The sequence below is a fragment of the Equus przewalskii genome, chromosome 11 (assembly GCF_037783145.1).
Source record: "Equus przewalskii isolate Varuska chromosome 11, EquPr2, whole genome shotgun sequence".
NCBI classification, from domain to species: Eukaryota; Metazoa; Chordata; class Mammalia; order Perissodactyla; family Equidae; genus Equus; species Equus przewalskii.
In genome coordinates this window covers 22,755,140-22,775,057 of record NC_091841.1, presented here as the reverse complement: position 1 = coordinate 22,775,057, position 19,918 = coordinate 22,755,140, and the positions used below count along the sequence as shown (strand labels likewise).

Here is a 19,918-nt window from a genome sequence, read left to right as displayed (position 1 = left end):
ACCAGGCTAACATACCCGTGTCTTGGTAAAATCTCAGCCTTTTAACAAAGGGCCATATAGCATGAGGTCATTTCACTTGCCTGTGGTTGAATAAATGACGGAAGGAAACATAGTCCAAGTCCATGTACTGTGTGTGGCACATAAACGCTTTGGTAGCTGTGTTAAGTATTGGAAATACTGATGCATTTTTGTATATTTCTTAGTGTCACCATAAGTGCTATAGATGTGAGGTGAGTTGAAATAAAGTTCAATTGAATAAGGTTGAAACTACTTGAGGAGGTTTTGTTTGATCTTGTTTCCAGGACATTAACTATCAGAGCTGAAATATAAAGTTAGGATTTCCCTCCCTGCTTCAGTTTTGTAAAGATCAGGTCATTAAAACATTCATGTTGGTTATTCACGCCTGACCCTGTCTGTTTCCAGCCTCAGGGTGGCCAGTTGTGAACAATCTTCATTTCTGAATGCTTGTCTCTGACCCCAAATCCAAACCCAACTCGAACCTTTTTGTGAAGTTGAGTCTTACTGTAATCATTGATGGGGAAATCTTTTCCTCAACTAAAAGTTACCTTATGTCTTGTTTTGTGCTAAACATTCAGTTTGACAAATATTTACCACGTGAAAGGTCGTCATGGTAAGTGCTTCAGGATCTGTGACAGTGATTAAGATATGGTGCCTGCCCTGAAAACATGTTGTTGAATTCCTTCCATAAGTTCTTAGGCTCTGGTATGGCCTTTGTTGAGGTCATCCTCCACTGGCCGAATGTAGCCTTCTCCCTACCCGTGCTCTGTTAGTCTCTTCAAGGTGACTGTGACAGCTCCAGGGCTGATGTGAGTCATGATTCAGGAAGAGGAGGGGAAGATGATGTTGACAGTGGCAGGACTGGAGGTTTTAACTAACTTTAGAGGAGCAATATGTTCTTTTTTTTTTTTTTAGGAAGATTAGTCCTGAGCTAACATCTGCCGCCAATCCTCCTCTTTTTGCTGAGGAAGACTGGCCCTGAGCTAACATCTGTGCCCATCTTCCTCTACTTTATATGTGGGACGCCTACCACAGCATGGCGTGCCAAGCGGTGCCATGTCTGCACCCGGGATCCGAACCGGCGAACCCCGGGCTGCCAAAGCAGAATGTGCACACGTAACTGCTGCGCCATCAGGCCAATCCCTAGAGGAGCAGTACGTTCTGTTGTCTGCCATCCGGAAAGGCTATCAGAATGCTTTTAACAGTTCTATCAAACAAACTTTTTAACTATCTTAGATATATTTAGCTTCTCAATGTGTTTGTTTCTTCTCTTTAGCTATTTTGTAAGTTCCTTGAGGCCAGGGAATATTGAATATACATTCCATATATGTATATACACACACACACAGACGCAAGTATACATATGTAGATTGTGTCTCTTATAGTGGCAGTACAGTGTGACAGATTTGTTTTTCTAATTCTTAAACCTTTCTTGGTTTGTTGGATTGTTAGAAACAGTAGGCCTTGGTGCAGTCTGCCCAATCACAGGCTCAGCTGGGGGCTGTGAGCATACTGATGGGTGAGGATGGGAAGGCCGACGTGACAGCCTGTCAGATGCTGGGTGATGGCGGCCTGTTTATTTCAGGGCCCCTCTCCAGCCCAAGGTTCACCCTTCCTAAGGGCTAATCATTCCACCTTTCCGCACCTAGGACCCTCAGGGGCGGCACGTAAAAACCTACGAGGTGTCTCTCCGAGAGAAGGAATTCAATAAGGGCCCTTGGAAACAGGAAAATGTAGAAGCTGAAGCTTCCATGGTGATCGCAGGTTGGTTGGGGGTCAGGTCTGGGCCAGTTCCCTGCTGTTCTGTCTTCACCTTGTCTGCCCCCTCATTTCAGAGTCCAGGTGCTCCATGTGCATTGTTCAGTACTCCCTCATGTCCCCTCTCTCCAAATGTACTTTCTTTTGCTTTTTCCATTTCTGTCTTTGGGATTGTCTGTTTTTTATTCCCCCCAAAAAGTATAGCTTTCGTCTATTTGGGGTAAAGGGGTTAACTACAAGGTTACCCCCTGAGAGTGATTTGCAGAATGGCTTATGGAAATTAGCCTCATTATTTTATTGTTGGGCATAACATTTGAAAACTGAAAAGGACCGATAGAGCTTATCTAATCTGATGCCTGTATTCCCTCGAAGAGAATGCGGGGCCTGAGGGACTTGCCCATGCCTGTACCTTATTGACAGAGCCTGGGCTGGAATCCAGGCCTCTGCTCCTTGGCCTCTGTTTTTCCCTCAACACTGTGTTGTGTGGCTCACCTTCTAGAGAAGTTTTAAAACTTTTAAATGCAAATTGGCCCTTCTAAATGCTGGCCCTGATGATGGGGGAAATTAAGCTAAGGAACAAGGAAAAAAGTAAAAGTTTTAGTTAGAAAGGATTAGAAGTTGAGAGAGAAAATTGAAAGAATGCGTGTGGAAGAACGCTGCAAAGACTCCCCACCCCTAGGAACTCAGAAATACCAAGAGTGACCATAAAAATATTACAGGGTTAGACAATAGCTAGATAAAATTTCTGAGACGACATTCTCAGAAAAAGGCTATCATGTTCCCTGGACTTTGATGTCTTTTTAAAAATAGTGATTATCTTAAAGTTTGCCTCAGAGTTACCTGGATCAGTGCCTTTGCTGCCTCAGGGTTTGGCAGGTCCAGAGTGCTGACTGTTCTGCTGCTGCTCTTTCTCCTGCAGTCCCAGAGCCCTTTGGAGGCGCCATCATCATTGGACAGGAGTCAATCACCTACCACAACGGTGACAAATACCTGGCGATTGCCCCTCCTATCATCAAGGTGAGCAGCATTCTTTTCCTTTTTTCTTCCCTTGTGCTTTCCCTGCTCCCCCCTTTCTCCTCATTTGTGAAAAGGAGATTTGCAGATGTCTGTCACATTATTCACTATATATGTAAGATGATGTGTGATCATTGGGAGTAGAAGAGAGATTGGCCTGGTTTTGCTTACAGGAGAGCTTGCTTGCCAACTAAGAGAAATAATCAAAATAGGTTTACCCTTTGCATTGACAGGGGCGACTTTAAGAAGGGAAAAATTTGTAAATTCTTTTGAATGTAATGTTTTAGGGTTCAAGTCACATAAACTAGTGAAAAATTATATAGACTTAATTAGTCATAAAAATTCTAAGCATTAAAATTTCATGTCTTAAAAATTACATTTTAAAAGCTTTATTTTATTTTCTTTTTAAGGATAAATAACAAAATCCGTGGTAGCATTAGTAGTGGGAGGTAATTAGGGTAGTGAGGATAAGTAACAAAATCTGTGATAACGTTCATAGTCCAATGAATACTTATAGCTGCCTCCTATTCTATGTATTTCTGTTTTCCAGTAGAATAATATGTGAATAAACATTTGAGGTATATTGAGCTCCTCAGAAAGTTGTTTCCAAAATAAAAATGTTCCCGTTTTCAACCATACATGTATTGTTGTTTGAGTGAGTTCCTTGCTTGTGAAATGGCAGCGTTTGGTAAAGGGAGTGGTCAGCTAGGGTTTGCTCCTTGGTTGTGAAAGACACTTAATCTCGAATGACTGTGTCCTTCCTCTTGGCAGCAAAGCACGATTGTGTGTCACAATCGCGTGGACCCCAATGGTTCCCGCTATCTCCTGGGAGACATGGAAGGACGGCTCTTCATGCTGCTTTTGGAGAAGGAGGAACAGATGGATGGCACCGTCACCCTCAAGGACCTGCGTGTGGAACTCCTTGGAGAGGTAGGACTTGCCTCTACTCTGCTGTGTTCTCTTAGGGGCCTAGTGACCCCAGATGTGTGGTCCCACACTGTGACTGGGAATTATGTTACTTAACACCCAGCAACAAATGGTCAGTCCTGCTGTGGGCGTTGGTTTTTGAGTGAGTAGATGTTGGAGAATCTCACAGGCAGGTGGGCACTGCCTCAAGCATAAAAAGAAAGAGAAACAAAAAGGATATAGTCTAGAAATAAAGAGTTATGCTGATACTCAGTTCTGGGAGGAGGTTCCCAAAAAAGTCGTGTTAAGAATTATGCAGTAGGGGCTGGCCCCATGACCGAGTGGTTAAGTTCACTCACTCTGCTTCGGCGGCCCAGGGTTTCGCTGGTTCGGATCCTGGGCACGGACATGGCACCACTCATCAGGCCATGCTGAGGTGGCCTCCCAGACAGCACAACTAGAGGCACTCACAGCTAGAATACACAGCTATGTACTGGAGCTTTGGGGAGAGGAAGAAAAAAAAGAAGATTGGCAACAGATGTTTACTCAGACGCCAGTCTTTAAAAAAAAATTATGCAGCAAATTTTAGAGGTTTCTAATTATTTGGAGTCGACTGGAGCTGTTGGGATTAAAATGGTCATTTGGAGCAGGCACCTGCAAGATAAAGTGTAGCTTTTCCTGCCTGTAGGGATGTGATAAATGGAGAGTCACAGACTTCAGAGATTTAAGAACATTTGTTGAGTGTGACCTGGGGATTTCAAGTGGAGAATTGTTTTATAAGTCATGGCTGCACTTGTGAGTTTTCTCAGCAGATGTCTGAGAAGTGGTAAGACAGTGTCTGGATCCCACGTGGAGTCCATTCTGATGTCTTTCATGCCCTTGACTTCTAGACCTCTATTGCTGAGTGCTTGACGTACCTCGATAATGGTGTTGTGTTTGTCGGGTCTCGCCTTGGTGACTCCCAGCTTGTGAAGGTGAGGAGACATTTTCTCTTTTTAGATTTTTCTCTGTCTTCACTGCTTCTTCAAGTTTTTCCTGTTTAATGCTGCTCAGAAATTTCTTCAGTTCATCCATGTTCTTACTGTCTAGCTTTCTAGTAGGTTGATTTAGCATTCTATGCTGACCAGCTTTTTGTCCTAAAGGTTTAGTCAGCAAATGTGCCAGCAAGATGCTAGGCATTGTGGGTACAGTGATGAACAAGATGCAGATCCTACCTTCAAATAGGTCGTAGTCTAATATGCAGGATCCCTTCTAGAGTATGAACATTTTAGACCTTCTCTGCAAAAAATGCATGTAAACGTTCTACATTAATTTCCAGACTGCTTCTCTGAAATCCGTCCATGAGACTCTAGATTAGAAATCCCGGGCTGGTTTGTGGATCTCCAGTAGGACAACCATGTTCTTTAGTCAACAGTCCCCTTCTAGAAGCATCCAGTGGAGCATAAGAAGAGCAGATCTAGTAGGATTGGGAGTTTCTTTTGGATGATAACCACCTCTTTAGGGTGGGTCTGTTAGGAGCCTTCCAGGACTAACATTGTTTCTCTTCTTAGCTCAATGTTGACAGCAATGAACAAGGCTCCTATGTAGTGGCCATGGAAACCTTTACCAATTTAGGACCCATTGTGGACATGTGTGTGGTGGACCTGGAGAGGCAAGGGCAGGGACAGGTAAGGGGGTCATCCTGGAAATGAGTGGTTGGTATGTCCATGAAACTGTGTCCTCCTAGGCTTGCTCATCCAGAGGGGAGTGTGCACTGCAGGTAGCTTTGAGGAGCCCCCACTACCCCAGTGATGCAGGGATAACTGCCTTTTACTGAGTGCCTGTCCTGGTCTGTCAGGTGGTTTGTGTGCATTATCTGTAGTCACACGAGCACCTGTTAGACGGGTCCTTGGCCATTTCAGAAGTGAGGAGATTTAGGGCTGAGAACGATTAAATAACTTGTCTAAGGTCACATAACTACGGGATGGCTGGCGTGCCTGACTCCAGATGCTGTGCTCTTCTAGCAAACTGGGTTCCCCGGATGGAGGCAAGCTTGCTAGCAGCAGTGGTAGGAGCTTTTCGCTTCTTGACGAGAGTGTCCTGTCTGCTCGGTAAATTTGAGAGACTTTGGAGACCAGCTTCTGCTAAGTCTGCATCCGCAAACCCAGCTCCACAGTGAGGGTCCTTGGATTTAGGTAGAGCTTGATGGCTTTCTGGGCGTCAGTGTGATGGCCCCAGGCTCTAGAGGGTGTTAATTAGAAACCTTTTCTCTCCTTGCAGCTGGTCACTTGCTCTGGGGCTTTCAAGGAAGGTTCTTTGCGCATCATCCGGAATGGAATTGGAATCCACGAGCATGCCAGCATTGACTTACCAGGCATCAAAGGTAGCCTTTTGGTGGACTTTAGGATGCAGGTCTTATTTGTGACCTCGGCCTTTGGCCCTGTTGCATGTTGTGAAGGCGCTTCGGTGGGAGCTTGAGGAAAGTAGATCAAATGAAGAGTGAAAAAAGTCATAATGACAAATAAGTGGTAGAAGCTTAAATATATTTAAAACTATCAAAGTAAACTTAAAAAAAAGAGAATACTATTGACCAAAATTGGATAATAAAGTAGAAGAACGGGGGAGGAAAAGATTATAAGTTAAATTTAATGTTTATATGAAGGAATCAGTTGAATCCCTAAAGAAAAATGAGACTGAGAATATCATATACAGGTAACTTCTAAAACAACAATATAAATCTTCCTAAATTTCGAGAGAACTGTAATAATCGAAAAGATCAAAGAAAGACTACATAGTGAAAGACTTTGACAATATGTAAACAGTAAATATAATCACAAATAATATGACGGAACTGATATCAAACATCCATGTGAGTATCTGTATCTGATGTATCAGATATCTGATCAGTAAATATAAATGGGCTAACCACCCTTACAGTAAGAGAAAGATGATCAAATTGGATCATAAAGCAAAACCAATTCAGAGTTGTGTATAAGAGGCTCAGCTAAAAAAATGTAATTCAGAATATGAAAAAATAAACATTAATAAAGAAAAATAGAGGTTTATGTATTAGAGAGGAAGACATCATATAACTACCAAACCCAAGAGAACCCACAGAAAAACTACTGTAGACAGTAAGAATTTATTAAGGTAGCAGGATATAAAGTTAATGTACTGAAATCAATAGCTTTCGTGTAAAAACAGTCAGTTAGAAGGTATGGTAGAGGGAAAGAGGCAATATATAATAGTAATAAAAAGATAAACTACCAAGGAATAAATTTAATAAGGAATGTGTAAAAGGAAAACTTTACTCTTGAAGGATTGAAAGGATAGATTGGTCAAATGAAAAAGACATACCCCGAGGTCTTAGATATCAGCATTATAAAGCTGTTCTCTCTTCAGCTTATTTTTACATTTGAGGTATCTCAATAAAAATATCAGTAGGTTTTCTTCTTGACCTTGACAAGTCAAAGTCCAAATGGAAAAAGGAAGAAGCAAGAAAAGCCAGGAAATCTTAAAAAAAAAAGAGCAGTGAGACGAGATTAGCCCTACCAGATACTAAGGCATACTCTTAACCCTTATTAATTAAAAGTGTGGTATTGGAGCATAAATAGGCAGAGCCCAACCAGCAGACTCAAAAGTCCAGAAATAGACACAATTACATGTCAGAATTTAGTGTGCTATAGCAGTGGCGTCTCAATTCTGTGACATAAACATGATCCTTTTTAATAAATGGTGTTGAGATAACAAGTAGTCATTTGGGAAATGATAAATTTCGATCCATACTGCACAATGTATACTTTCCTAAAATCTAAATGGATCAATGAATTAATATAAAAAATAAAGCCATACGAAAGCTAAAAAAAAAAAAAAAAAAAATTGGTGAATTCCTCTCTAATTTTGGAATGGGGAAGGTCTTTTAAACTCTTAACTCAAAAGTTTAGACGCCAAAAAGAAAGACTGATAAGTTCAACAACATGAAAGTAAAGCACTTCTGCGTGGCAAAAACAGAACACTGTAAGCTAAGTTAGCAGAAATGGCAAACTGGATAGAAACATGCAGTTCAGCCGGTAGACAAAGGCCTAATCTCCCTAATTTATGAAAAAATTTCTAGAAAGAAGATTGCCAAATTTCCTCTCCCCAAATTGGCAAAAGACATGAATGGACAGGCAAGAGGCCTCCCTTGTTATAAGTGAAATACACATCAAAACAAAACAGTGAGACCATTCTTTACCAGATGACCAAAATCCAAAAGTTTGACCACACGTTATGTTGGTGAGGCTGTGAGGAGATAAGCATGCTCGTTGGCAATATCTATCAAAATGACACGTGCGTTTAGTGATTGAGCCAGCAATCCCAGTTCTGGGCATCTCCCCCCAGACCTTCATATGTATAAAATGACATAAATACAAGATCGTTTGTTGTGGCATTGTATGTTATAGCAGAATACTCAGCGTCCATCACTGGGGACTTCCTAATAAACTGGCACATCCACACAATTAAATACTGTGCACATATCCAGAGCAAGGGACAAGTTCAGTTCTGAGAAGGGCTCCGGCGTGTATTGTTAAGTGAAAAAACAAGGCACGGAACAGTATGTGATAGGCCCTTTTATATTTGTATTTGCTTGTGATACAGTGCTTACCTTTTTCCTTAAAATTGAAAATAAGGGCCGGCTCCGTGGCCGAGTGGTTAAGTTCGTGCGCTCCACTGCGGCAGCCAGGGTTCGGATCCTGGGTGGGGACATGGCACCACTCATCAGGCCACGTTGAGGCGGCGTCCCACGTCCCACAACTAGAAGGACCTGCAACTAAGATATACAACTATGTACGGGGGGGTGGGGAGGGGTTGGGAAATAAAGCAGAAAAAAAAAAATTGAAAATAATTGGAAGTATGAACAAGAAAGTGTTGTTGATTACTTATTTGGGAGATAGGTTGGAGGGGGAGGAATAGGAGTGAGACTCGTGTGATACATGTTTTAAAAATAAATTTTGACTTTGAGTCAAGGAAATGTGTTATCCCATCTGAAATCAAATGAGAAATTTGAAAATAGTAGGCTCAAAACAGTTTTAAAAATATCTACCTTCTTTAGAGTCTTAAAGCCAGGAAGAACAGAGTGGGTATTTCAGCTCCAGACTGACTCCAGAGTTCCTGCTCTTCACGGGGTCAGGCTCCCCCTTCCTGAGATGTGCCGAACTGAGCGTTGGTCTGTGCCGTGCATCTTAATCCTTGATCTTTGTTCCAGGCCTGTGGCCACTGCGGTCTGATCCTAACCGGGAGACTGATGACACTTTGGTGCTCTCTTTTGTGGGCCAGACAAGGTAAGATGAGTCTGGTGCCAGCTCCAGGTGCTCATGTGAAGGCTGCAAGGTGGGGAAGCTGGTCCGGCTGACCCAGGCCTTCCGTTCTGCTGCAGAGTCCTCATGTTAAACGGAGAGGAGGTGGAAGAAACCGAACTGATGGGTTTCGTGGATGATCAGCAGACTTTCTTCTGTGGCAACGTGGCTCATCAGCAGCTTATCCAGGTGAGAACTGGGAAAGGGCAGGCCCTGTTTACTTGAGTTGGACCTAGAGGATAGTACAGAGCACCACCGGATTTTGAAGCAGTCCGTTTTTATGGCTCTTTAAAAGTAATAAGGAAATTCCAGGGGAAAAAAATTTAAATTACCTGATAACCCACCACTCAGAGATAATGTTTTACCTTTATGTTTTCTCTGCAAATATATGTGTTGTATTTATTCACATTTTCTTTTGTAGACTGGGCTAATAATATATATATGGTTTGGGGTACTGTTTCAGCACTGATTATATCCTTTTTTCCACTCATAATAGTAATGCACACTTACTGTGTCATGGTGCTCCTGTGCATGTATGACTGTTGGCAGCACTTTCCAGAGATTAGTGATTAGAACCACAGCTCTTCCTCTCTTCTGATCCTTACTTTAAATCCATCTGTGATATGGGGCTGGGTGGAGGTGTCAGATAGCCCCTTTGGCACTCGTTAGCCATAAGGGCCTGATTTCTGAGCACCCTCCCAGCCCCTGGCAGACTTTTTAAGTTGGGAGTGACGCCTGATGTTCTTTATGTTTTGCACACTTTCCTCACCGTTTGAGCTGTTGTCTCCTGGCCAGGGTCAGTGTTTGCCAGTGGCAGGTGTAGCACTGGAATGCTTGAGGGTTAATCTGCCGTCTCCATCTTTTATCTAGCTGGTCATTTAGCCAGCAGGCAGTGGTGGATTTGGTAAGGGTCTGTCCACTCTGCAAGGAAGGTTCTGTCGTTTGTGGACCAAGTGTAGGATGTGCCCAGACACTGACTCATTGCTTTGTCAGTGTTTTCTAATTAGTGGCTTGAAGACTGGTATCAGTTCACATATCTATTATTGACGGGCTTTCCTCCTTAAATATGAACTCAATTTTGATAGGTAAGATGAATCGAAACCTGGCCGTGTCATCAGTCTGCATTTTCTTCTAAAATTTCAATGATGAAATAAATTTATAAAATGTTTCAATACAATTTTGTAGGCTTCACTAAAGAATTTTGCAGGGCCGGCCCTTGGCCGAGTGGTTAAGTTCACAGGCTCCCCTTCAGTGGCCCACGGTTTCGCTGGTTCGGATCCTGGGCGTGGACATGCCACTGCTCGTCATGCCATGCTCAGGCGGTGTCTCACACAGCACAGTCAGAGGCACTCACAACTAGAACGTGCAACTATATACTGGGGGCTTTGGGGAGAAGGAAAACAAAAGAAAGAAAAAGAAGATTGGCAACAGATGTTAGCTCAGGTGCCAATCTTAAAAAAATGAAATTAAATAAAAAGAATTTTGCATAATTTTAATGATTCATGCACAGTAAAGAACTTGGGTATTTTAGAGGTCTGGTTTTGGCACTGAGAAACACTGCTAGCCTGGTAGCCACAGGACCTTACTCCATTGATACCTCTCCAGAGGATGCAGTCTGTCACCGAAGCCTTAATCAGAGTGAAGTAGACCTTTTTTTCTAGCTTGTAAGTATGAAAGCTATAAGCTGCTTTAAGCCATTCTTCAGGGTTCCAACTAAAAATGCGTGTCATTGCAGGACTTTGGGAAATATACGTATATGGCAGAAGAGGACGTACGTAGCTGATTCTTAGGGCCGACCTAGGGCAGCATTTACCACCCGCCCCGCTCCTGTGTAGATCCTTGCAGGTGCTTAGAGTCCTTGCTCTTCTCTCTGTAGATCACTTCAGCATCTGTGAGGTTGGTCTCTCAAGAACCCAAAGCTCTGGTCAGTGAATGGAAGGAGCCTCAGGGCAAGAACATCAGTGTGGCCTCCTGTAACAGCAGCCAGGTAGTGGTGGCCGTGGGAAGGGCCCTCTACTACCTGCAGATCCATGCTCAGGAGCTGCGACAAATCAGGTGTGTGTTTATCTGTTTGCTGGTTCTTCCCTCCCCTGTTCTCTGGGACTTCTTTGATCCTTGGATTCCTTCCTCTGCCGTATTCCTCTTTGTTCAGCCATACAGAGATGGAACACGAAGTGGCCTGCTTGGACATCACCCCATTAGGAGACAGCAATGGGCTGTCCCCTCTCTGTGCCATTGGCCTCTGGACAGACATCTCGGCCCGCATCTTGAAGCTGCCCTCTTTTGAACTACTGCACAAAGAGATGCTGGGTGGAGGTATGGATCTTTTAGGGACCTGGGTTGGGCTCAGAGTTGGAATGTGGAACAACAGTTTAATGTTATCCCTTTCCCACAGAGATCATTCCTCGTTCCATCCTGATGACCACCTTTGAGAGCAGTCACTACCTCCTTTGTGCCTTGGGAGATGGGGCACTTTTCTACTTTGGGCTCAACATTGAGACAGGTGAGGATAGCACTTGGAGTGAGGGGCTCTTTGAAAAATAAGGAGTACTAGCGTTGCAGAGTCCTTGGCCTCAGGGAACTGCTTTGAACCTTCACAACCCAGTTCTTTGTCCTGTTTCCTTTCCTTCCTTCTTTCTCCTGATGCCATTCTTTCTGTAGGCCTGTTGAGCGACCGTAAGAAGGTGACTCTGGGCACCCAGCCCACGGTATTGAGGACTTTCCGTTCTCTTTCTACCACCAACGTCTTTGCTTGCTCTGACCGCCCCACTGTCATCTACAGCAGCAACCACAAATTGGTCTTCTCCAATGTCAACCTCAAGGAAGTGAACTACATGTGTCCCCTCAACTCAGATGGCTATCCTGACAGGTGAGCCTCTTTTTCTTTCTTCAGCAAGAGCCATTGATTGAGGGCATCCTGATGTTTTCCTCAAACCCCTCCCCTCCAGCTGTTTCCTAGTCTCAAAGTCAGTAAATAGCTGACGGGGGAAGTGTGGAGCAGATGTTCTCAGGTCTGGCTACCCAGTAGAAGTACCTGGGAAGCTTTTTAAAAAGTACAGATTTATTTTTTTTTTGAGGAAGATTAGCCCTGAGCTAACATCTGCCACCAATCCTCCTCTTTTTGCTGAGTAAGATCGGCCCTGAGCTAACATCTGTGCCCATCTTCCTCTATTTTGTATATGGGACGCCTACCACAGCATGGCTTGATAAGCACTGCGTTGGTCCATGCCCGGGATCCAAGTTGGCAAACCCTGGGCCGCTGAAGCGGAGCATGAGAACTTAACCATCACGCCACTGGGCTGGCCCCAAAAGTACAGATTTTTTTCAGTCTTTCTCAGATGCTGATTCAGTAGATCTGGGGTTGCGCCTTAGAATTTGTATTTTAAGCAAACCTCTCAGGTAACTTAAATGATTAGTCAAGTTTCAGAACCCCTGATTTAGAGATCATTATGTAGTCCCCTGGAGCAGGGGTTCTCAAAGTGTGGTCCCCCACCAGCAGCCACAGTACGACTGGGGAACTCATTAGAAATGTAAATTCTTAGGGCTGGACCCGTGGCGTAGTGGTTGAGTTTGGAGGACTCTGCATCGCTGGTTCAGGTTCCAGGTTTGGATCCTGGGGGTGGACCTACACTGTTTGTTAGCCATGCTGTGGTGGCAACCCGTATATAAAGTGGCACAAGATTGGTACAGATGTTAGCTCAGAGCTAATCTTCCTCAGAAAAAAAAAAAACCTCAGTCTAGGTCCACCTAGACCAGTTAAATAAGAGAATCTCTGGGGTGGAACCAGGCATCAGAATTTGTGGTCTGCCCAGCTTATTTTTAGCATAGAGTCAAAGCTGAGAACCTCTGCCCTGGAGTAAGCCAGTGTAATTCTGCCTTATTTTTCCTCCACTAATGGAGTTGCCTCATAGAATCCTTTCTTTCCTTGGGTCTACTCAGTCTAAACCCAGACCCTTCTTTCCAGCCTGGCACTGGCCAACAACAGCACCCTCACCATTGGCACCATCGATGAGATCCAGAAGCTGCACATTCGCACAGTTCCCCTCTACGAGTCTCCCAGGTGAGGGCAGGGTGGGTGCTGATGGGAGTGGTGCTCAGGCGGGAGTTGGAGTGGCGCCTCCGACGTTTCTGAGGGGCGCCGTGGTGCTGTGCTCGCCCTGCAGGAAGATCTGCTATCAGGAGGTGTCTCAGTGCTTCGGGGTCCTCTCCAGCCGCATCGAAGTGCAGGACGCCAGTGGGGGCACAACTGCTCTCAGGCCCAGCGCCAGCACCCAGGTGAGAAAGATGCCGTGAGAATAGGCCGTAGGACTTGAAGGGTCCAGTAGGAAACATGTCCCACTTTGCAGGCCGTACGGTCTCATAGCCACTCACTCCTGCCCTTAGGAAAGCAGCCGCGAGCAACAGGTGGGCGTAGCTGGGGTCCAGCACAGCTTCGTTTAGAGAAACAGGCAGTGAGCTGAATTTGGCCTCCTCCTTGGAGGGTGAGGAGAGTTTGAGATGAGCGCGGCCAGCAGTGCTTTTGCTTCTCAGTAGCCTTGCAGGATGAACAGTTCCTCTTCTCTCTTCATCGGTTTGGGTGGGGGCAGTGTAGCATCCTAGGTAAGGGCGTGGGATTTGGAGTCTCCCGGAACTGGCTTCAGGGATTATTGCTAGCTGTGTGACCTTGGGCAAGTGTAAACTTGAATTTTCTCCTCTGCAAAGTGAGGCTGATAATAAGACACTTTACAGCTGCACTTACCAATAGACTTGAGTGGAGATGTTAGCTGGCCATTGTATTCCTTGCATTCTCTCTCTTTCTTGCTCCCAAACGTTTGTGATAGGACTTCTTCTCTTAATCCAGAGTAGAAGGTCTTCATGGTTTTCTTTTTATTTGAAGTGCTCCCCTGCTCTTCCCATTGAGAGAGGTGGAGTCTGTCACTTTATTAGGTCGCCTGAGTTTCTCCTTAGCTTTGCTTGATTGACTTGGCATCCCTGTTTTAATGATCTTTACTGACCTTGAGATTCTTGTGTTTTGGACTGCTCTGTCAGTTCCATATGGAGTTTGGATCCTTATCAGTCCCTGTATCCTCTCTGAAGCCCTCTGTTCTTCAGGCTCCGCTCGAGCTGCCAACCTTCAGTTTTCCTCGTTTAGACTTAGCCTCTGTTTCCTGATCCTGACTGATCCCCTCACACTGATGTTCCCGGCACCTGTTCAGCTTTTGAGAGGGGTGACGTGTTCTCTCTGTTCTCAGGCCCTGTCTAGCAGCGTCAGCTCCAGTAAGCTGTTCTCCAGCAGCACAGCCACTCACGAGACCTCCTTTGGAGAAGAGGTGGAGGTGCATAACCTCCTGATCATTGACCAGCACACCTTCGAAGGTGCAGATGAGCTCCTCCAGTCACTTTGTGCCTGTGTCATCCCTAATTCAGGCTGTCCTGGGCTCTGATATGTTCCAAAGTTTGATGGACAGTGTGGCAGCCCATGCTAGGAGGAGAAGAAAGGAGGGGTGGGATCTCTGAGTTGGCTGTGAGGCCAGAGTACTGAGCCTTCTCATATGAGTTTAGGCTGGTGAGGGATGGACAGTCTGAGGAGACAGGAACAGCAGGAGGCGAGTGCTGTCACCTCCTGGACTCGGCTTTGAGCTGAGCTGTGGGCCTCACAGAAGTACAGGACTACCTGTGCCTGGGGATCCTCAGCCACTCACCTCTCTACTACTCTCCTTCTAGTGCTTCATGCCCACCAGTTTCTGCAGAACGAGTATGCCCTCAGCCTGGTCTCCTGCAAGTTGGGCAAGGACCCCAACACGTACTTCATTGTGGGCACAGCCATGGTGTATCCCGAGGAGGCGGAGCCCAAGCAGGGTCGGATTGTGGTCTTTCAGTATTCGGATGGTAAGTGGGCACAGTCTCCAGATTCTGTGAGCTTGGAAATTCTAGGAAAGTAAGCAGACTGTTTTAGCTTTCAGAGTCTCAGTTAAGCAGTAGGAGAAGTTGGGTTAATTGCTGTGACTACAAGACATTCTCTTCCTTCCTGCCAAGCTGTTGATGGTCTGAATGCGTTTCCGAGCGCGTGAGCAGAGGCACAAGTAAAATCTAGCATGTTTCTTCCTTTTCTGCTCTTTGAAAGGAAGACAGAAAGGGGAGAGGTGAACAATGGCTAAGAGAACCTAGTGGCTAGAATCAGTTAGGAATCCTAGGTTCATTTTCCATTTGGTTGCTCAGCTGTTTAGGTCCTCTTTCAGTGTCAGCAGTTTGAGTTCATTTCTGTATCTTTTCTCATTTGCCCTACTAAAGAGGTTCTAAAGCCCAGCTATCAGCGCAGAAATCTCAGATCAGCTGGCTGAGATGGAATTTGGTCCCATCTTGAGGGAGAGCTGAAGTTTCAGGGTGCAGGCAGATCTTGGGCACTGTCTGGAATCACTGCACGTTACCTTGGGGCTCATACTTCTGGTGGTGGTTAACTCCAGAATACACTGACTCTCTATCTCCTGCTTTCAGATGAGTGGTTTTTTGGGACAGGAATTAGAGCCAGAGGGGAAATCAGGGTTCATTTGATCACTTTAAAGTGTGGACTCAGAAAGGAGAGTCAAGAATATCTTTTTTCCCTCCAGGAAAACTACAGACTGTGGCTGAAAAGGAAGTGAAAGGGGCTGTGTACTCTATGGTGGAATTTAACGGGAAGCTGTTAGCCAGCATCAATAGCACGGTGAGGCCCACTCCACTTGGTGTTATACCTTAGGTTGCACACCATTGTCCACAGAGCATGTCTCCCTTATGTATCCTGGGGCTGCATGTGTGTCAGATTTTAAGGATAACAAAGTAGTGGGAATGGAGGATGGAGCTGGGAATCTGGGGAACTCTGGTTGGACCCGGCATTAGACTTGGTTACATGAACCCCCATGCATATCAGATTCTAAGTGCTGTGGGGACTGAGAAAGGGGTAAGAGCTGTGGCCCCAGCACTCGGTGTGTCATGACATGAGAATATTTCATCAGTATGAAACAAAATGAGCCAAACTGCATTATCCTAAGTACATCCCTGAAATACTAGTCCTGGGAAATATTCCGCTTCTCTTCTGCCATGACCCCACCTCCTCCCTTGCGAAAAAACTTTTAAAAATAAATTTCATGGGGCTGGCCCAGTGGTGTAGTGGTTAAGTTCATGTAACCTGTTTCTGTGGCCTGGGGTTTCGCTGGTTTGGATCCTGGGTGTGGACGTGGCACCGCTCATCAGACTATGCTGAGGCATCATCCCACATAGGACACCCAGAAGGATCTACAACTACAATATACAGCCATGTACTGGGGGACTTTGGGGAGAAGAAGAAGAAGGAAGGAAAAAGAAAAGATTGGCGACAGATGTTAGCTCAGGTGCCAATCTTTAAAAAAAAAAAAAATAAATTTCATGGTCAAATAAATTTAGGAAATGCTATATCCTGGATCCCCTTGGAGCTTCACAGTGCATCGCAGCATTTTAAGGTCCTGAGAAGATAAAAGATGCATGACTTACATACTTTAAATTGAGAGTTTCTAGTCATTCGGTCATTCATTCGTTCATTCAAAAAATATTAATTGAGCTCTTGTAGTGTGCCAGGCACTGTTTTGGTAGTTGGGATATAGCAGTAGGCAAAATGGTTAAAGAGCTGTCCTTCTGAGGCTTATGAACAGAGTACGTACATATACTCGAGATGCTGAGAAACACACGGTGAGAAATAAAAATGGGGCAAGGAGCTGGAGGAGTGCAGGCTGAGCACGGGTGGTGGGGCGTTGCTATTTCATCACCTAGTCAGACAGTCCTTCTGATAGAATGACATTTGGCGGGTTCCTGAAGGAAGGGAGGGAGAAAGCCATGTGCATGTCTGGGAGAAGACGAGTGCAAGGAGTCAGAGGCAGGGCTGGCCTGGTGTCTGCCCAGGAGTGCGCTGGTAGGGGTGGGAGATAATGCAGAAGCAGCTCCCGGGCTGGAATGGGCAGAGCCTGGTAGGCTGGTTGAGGACTTTGGTTTTACTCTGGAGGGTTTGAGCAAATGAGGGACACGACTGGACTTATATTTTGAAAAGATCATTTCAGATCTTGGAAAAGCTACGGGGGGGACCAAGGGTCGAAGCAGTGAGGTCAGGAAGGAGGCTCCTGTGATGACTGGCGGCGGTGGCTGAGAGCCGTGTGCTGTCGGGCGTGGTGGGGGAGGCAGATTCTGTGAATGCCAGGATTGAGGTGTAAGGGAGTAAAGGGCCCAGTGTTTGGCCTGAGCAACAGGCAGGATGGCCTTGCCATTTACTGAGGGGAGAGGATTGTGAGTGGTGCAGGTTTGGAGGGTAAAGGGAAACTGGTTTTTAGCTCCATACCGACCGGTTTTCCAACTGTCCAGCTCTTAACTGAGTGTCCTGTAATTTGATTCAGTTCTGACGTGAACTACCCAGAGTTAGTATTAGACTTAACAGGTTTAAGGGTGCCGTCCCACAAGACTGCCCTCACTTCACATGCCAGTCCCAAGTAGTGGGTCCCCAGGGTCCCCAGACTTCCATCCAGCTTGGCTGCGAAGTTGTAGGGAGTTGTGGGAACCCCCTCTCAGCTTTGATAATTTGCTGTAATGGTTCACAAAACTCAAGGAAACATTTATTTACATTTACTGGTTTATTATAAAGGATATAAATGAACATCCAGATAAAGAGGTACATAGGGTGAGGTCCAGAAGGGTCCTGAGTGCAGAGCTCCTGTCCACTTGGAGTTGAGGTGCCCTAGCCGCACAGTATGTGGGTGTGTTCACCAGCCTGAGAGCTCTGAACCCTGGAGTGTAGGGATTTTTATGGAGGCTTCATCACGTAGGCATGATCGATTATTAACTCAGTCTCCAGTCCCTTTTTCCTCCCTGGAGGAAAGTTCCAAGCTTCTAATCATGCCTGGGTCTTTCTGGTGACCAGCACCCATCCTGTATCCAGGAGCCAAGAGTCACCCCATTAGGACCAAAAACTTCTGTCACCCAGGAAATTATAAGGGGTTTAGGAGCTCTATCTATGTCAGGAACTGGGGGCAGAGACCAGATACATGTTTCTTAGCTATGTCACGTGGGGGACACCAGAGGTTTGGTTTTGGACATACCAAGTTTCAGTCATCTTAGTGAGTATGTCAGGTAGGTAGCTGGATGAGAGAAGTATGGAATCCAGGGAAGAGGTAGGCTGGAGATAACAGTGTGGCAGTTACCAGGTGGCATTTAAAGTGAAAAGTCAGGATGAGGTCACCTAAGGTCACCTACCCGCTGAGAGTGGATAGAGAAGAGATCTGAAGACTGGCCCTGGGGCCCTCCACCTTTAAAATTGGGGCGATAAGGATGATCCAGGCAATTAGAGAAAAGGTGACAGGTGAGGTAGGAGAGGAACCAGGAGAGAGAAGTGTTCTGGAAGCCAAGCAGGAGGGAATAGGTAAGCTGCTAGTCTGCCGGTAGGTTGGGTAACAAACAAGGAAAGAATTGACCATTGGTTTAGCAACGTGGAATTCTGTGGTGACCTTGACCAGAGCTCTTTTGATTGACTGGTGGGGATGGAAACTGATTGAAGAGAGATCAGCCAGGCCTAGGAGAGGACAGCTACCATCAGAAAACCCTTTGGGGGAGTTTTGCAGTAAAGGAGAAGTGAGGAAAGGGGTGACTACAGGGGAACATTGGACAGGAGAGTGTGTGATTTTCCAGGCTCGGAGATACTGCTACAGTTTCCATGCTGATGGGAATGGTAGGGAGAGGAGAATTGCTGGAGCCGTGTTTTTGAATGGGCAAGAGGGCAGTGGGATCTAATGCACAGAGTTGGTCTCAGATGGTAGAAGCACGTGGAACTCCTCTTCTGGTTGTGTCCATCCTCTCTGTGAGTGGAGTGACTGAGAGGACGCATGGCAGACTAGAGATTTGAGGAGAGTGGAGGAGGTGTGAACTCATTGTTTCAGGGCCTGAATTGTAATGGACTGGGAAAAGGCAGTTGCTAAGAAGTCTAAGAGCCCACTGTCAGTGAGTGGTCCCGAGTTTAAAGTAAGGCCCGTCTTCCTAGTTGGTTGTTCTTCTTCAGCTGTAGTTAGATTAGAATTTCACCACAGTCTGATTTTGTCAGGTGAGTGTGATCAAGGGAGTCGAGCACCTGTAAGAGAGTGCTATGGTGATAGACCCTGGACATCTGAGAAAGGTGAAACAGGAGACAAGATCCAGAGTTGTTTTTAATGACAGGCTCTAAGGGGTGACCGTAGGAATGGGCAAGTTAAGTGGGGAAGGGGGGTCAAAAATGGGAAGAACAGGATAGTGGAAGGGTCTTCTCTGTAGGTATGAAAATCTCCAGGCATTAACAGGACTGTCGTGTGGGAGGGAGAGTTGGCGAGGTGTAGATGGCTGCTTCAGTGGGTGGGAGTGCGAACTTAGGGAAGCCTGAAACGGCAGGCAGGCGAGGTGGTGCACGGAAGTCTGTCCTCCTTCCAGCCCCAGTGGTACGAGGGACAGTGGGAGAGAAGATGGCCGAGTTGAGAGGCCTCAGGGCCCTCATGAAAGCTCCACGTTTCAGTTAGAGTAAGAAGGGAGCAGCGAGAGAGCAGGCCCCGTGACTGCTGCCTGTGTTCCAGGGTACAGTGAACAGATGCAGGAGTTGGGAGGGGTTGGTGTGAGGTCAGATTAGGAGACGTCTAGTGCATTGCTGTCTAATAGAAATATCATAGGAGCCATGCGTGTAATTCTAAACTTTCTAGTAGCCACAGGAATAAAAGTAAAAAGAAGCAAGTGAAATTAACTTTACTAGTGTGTTTTTTGTAACCCAATAGATCCAGAATATTTCAACATGTAATCAGTATAAGAAAATTATTAGTGAGATATTTTACTTTTTTTTCATATTAAGACTTCAAAATCTGCTGTGTTTTTTACGCTTACAGCACATCTCAGATTGGGCTAGCCACGTTTCAGGTGTT

At 45.5% G+C, this 19,918-nt stretch overlaps 1 protein-coding gene across 1 annotated transcript in view; it reads left to right on the top strand.

Moving 5' to 3' along the window:
- DDB1 (damage specific DNA binding protein 1) overlaps positions 1 to 19,918 on the top strand; it is a 28,930-nt gene that overhangs the window by 3,869 nt on the left and 5,143 nt on the right. Inside the window, exons 5-21 of the mRNA XM_008539464.2 lie at positions 1,668 to 1,782; positions 2,696 to 2,793; positions 3,562 to 3,720; positions 4,587 to 4,670; positions 5,247 to 5,363; positions 5,956 to 6,058; positions 8,921 to 8,996; positions 9,092 to 9,200; positions 10,888 to 11,066; positions 11,164 to 11,327; positions 11,407 to 11,514; positions 11,673 to 11,880; positions 12,976 to 13,071; positions 13,175 to 13,286; positions 14,243 to 14,366; positions 14,715 to 14,879; positions 15,599 to 15,693. Of these exons, the coding sequence (XP_008537686.1) occupies positions 1,668 to 1,782; positions 2,696 to 2,793; positions 3,562 to 3,720; positions 4,587 to 4,670; positions 5,247 to 5,363; positions 5,956 to 6,058; positions 8,921 to 8,996; positions 9,092 to 9,200; positions 10,888 to 11,066; positions 11,164 to 11,327; positions 11,407 to 11,514; positions 11,673 to 11,880; positions 12,976 to 13,071; positions 13,175 to 13,286; positions 14,243 to 14,366; positions 14,715 to 14,879; positions 15,599 to 15,693 (2,112 nt within the window). The remainder of the gene's footprint in view (positions 1 to 1,667; positions 1,783 to 2,695; positions 2,794 to 3,561; positions 3,721 to 4,586; positions 4,671 to 5,246; positions 5,364 to 5,955; positions 6,059 to 8,920; positions 8,997 to 9,091; positions 9,201 to 10,887; positions 11,067 to 11,163; positions 11,328 to 11,406; positions 11,515 to 11,672; positions 11,881 to 12,975; positions 13,072 to 13,174; positions 13,287 to 14,242; positions 14,367 to 14,714; positions 14,880 to 15,598; positions 15,694 to 19,918) is intronic.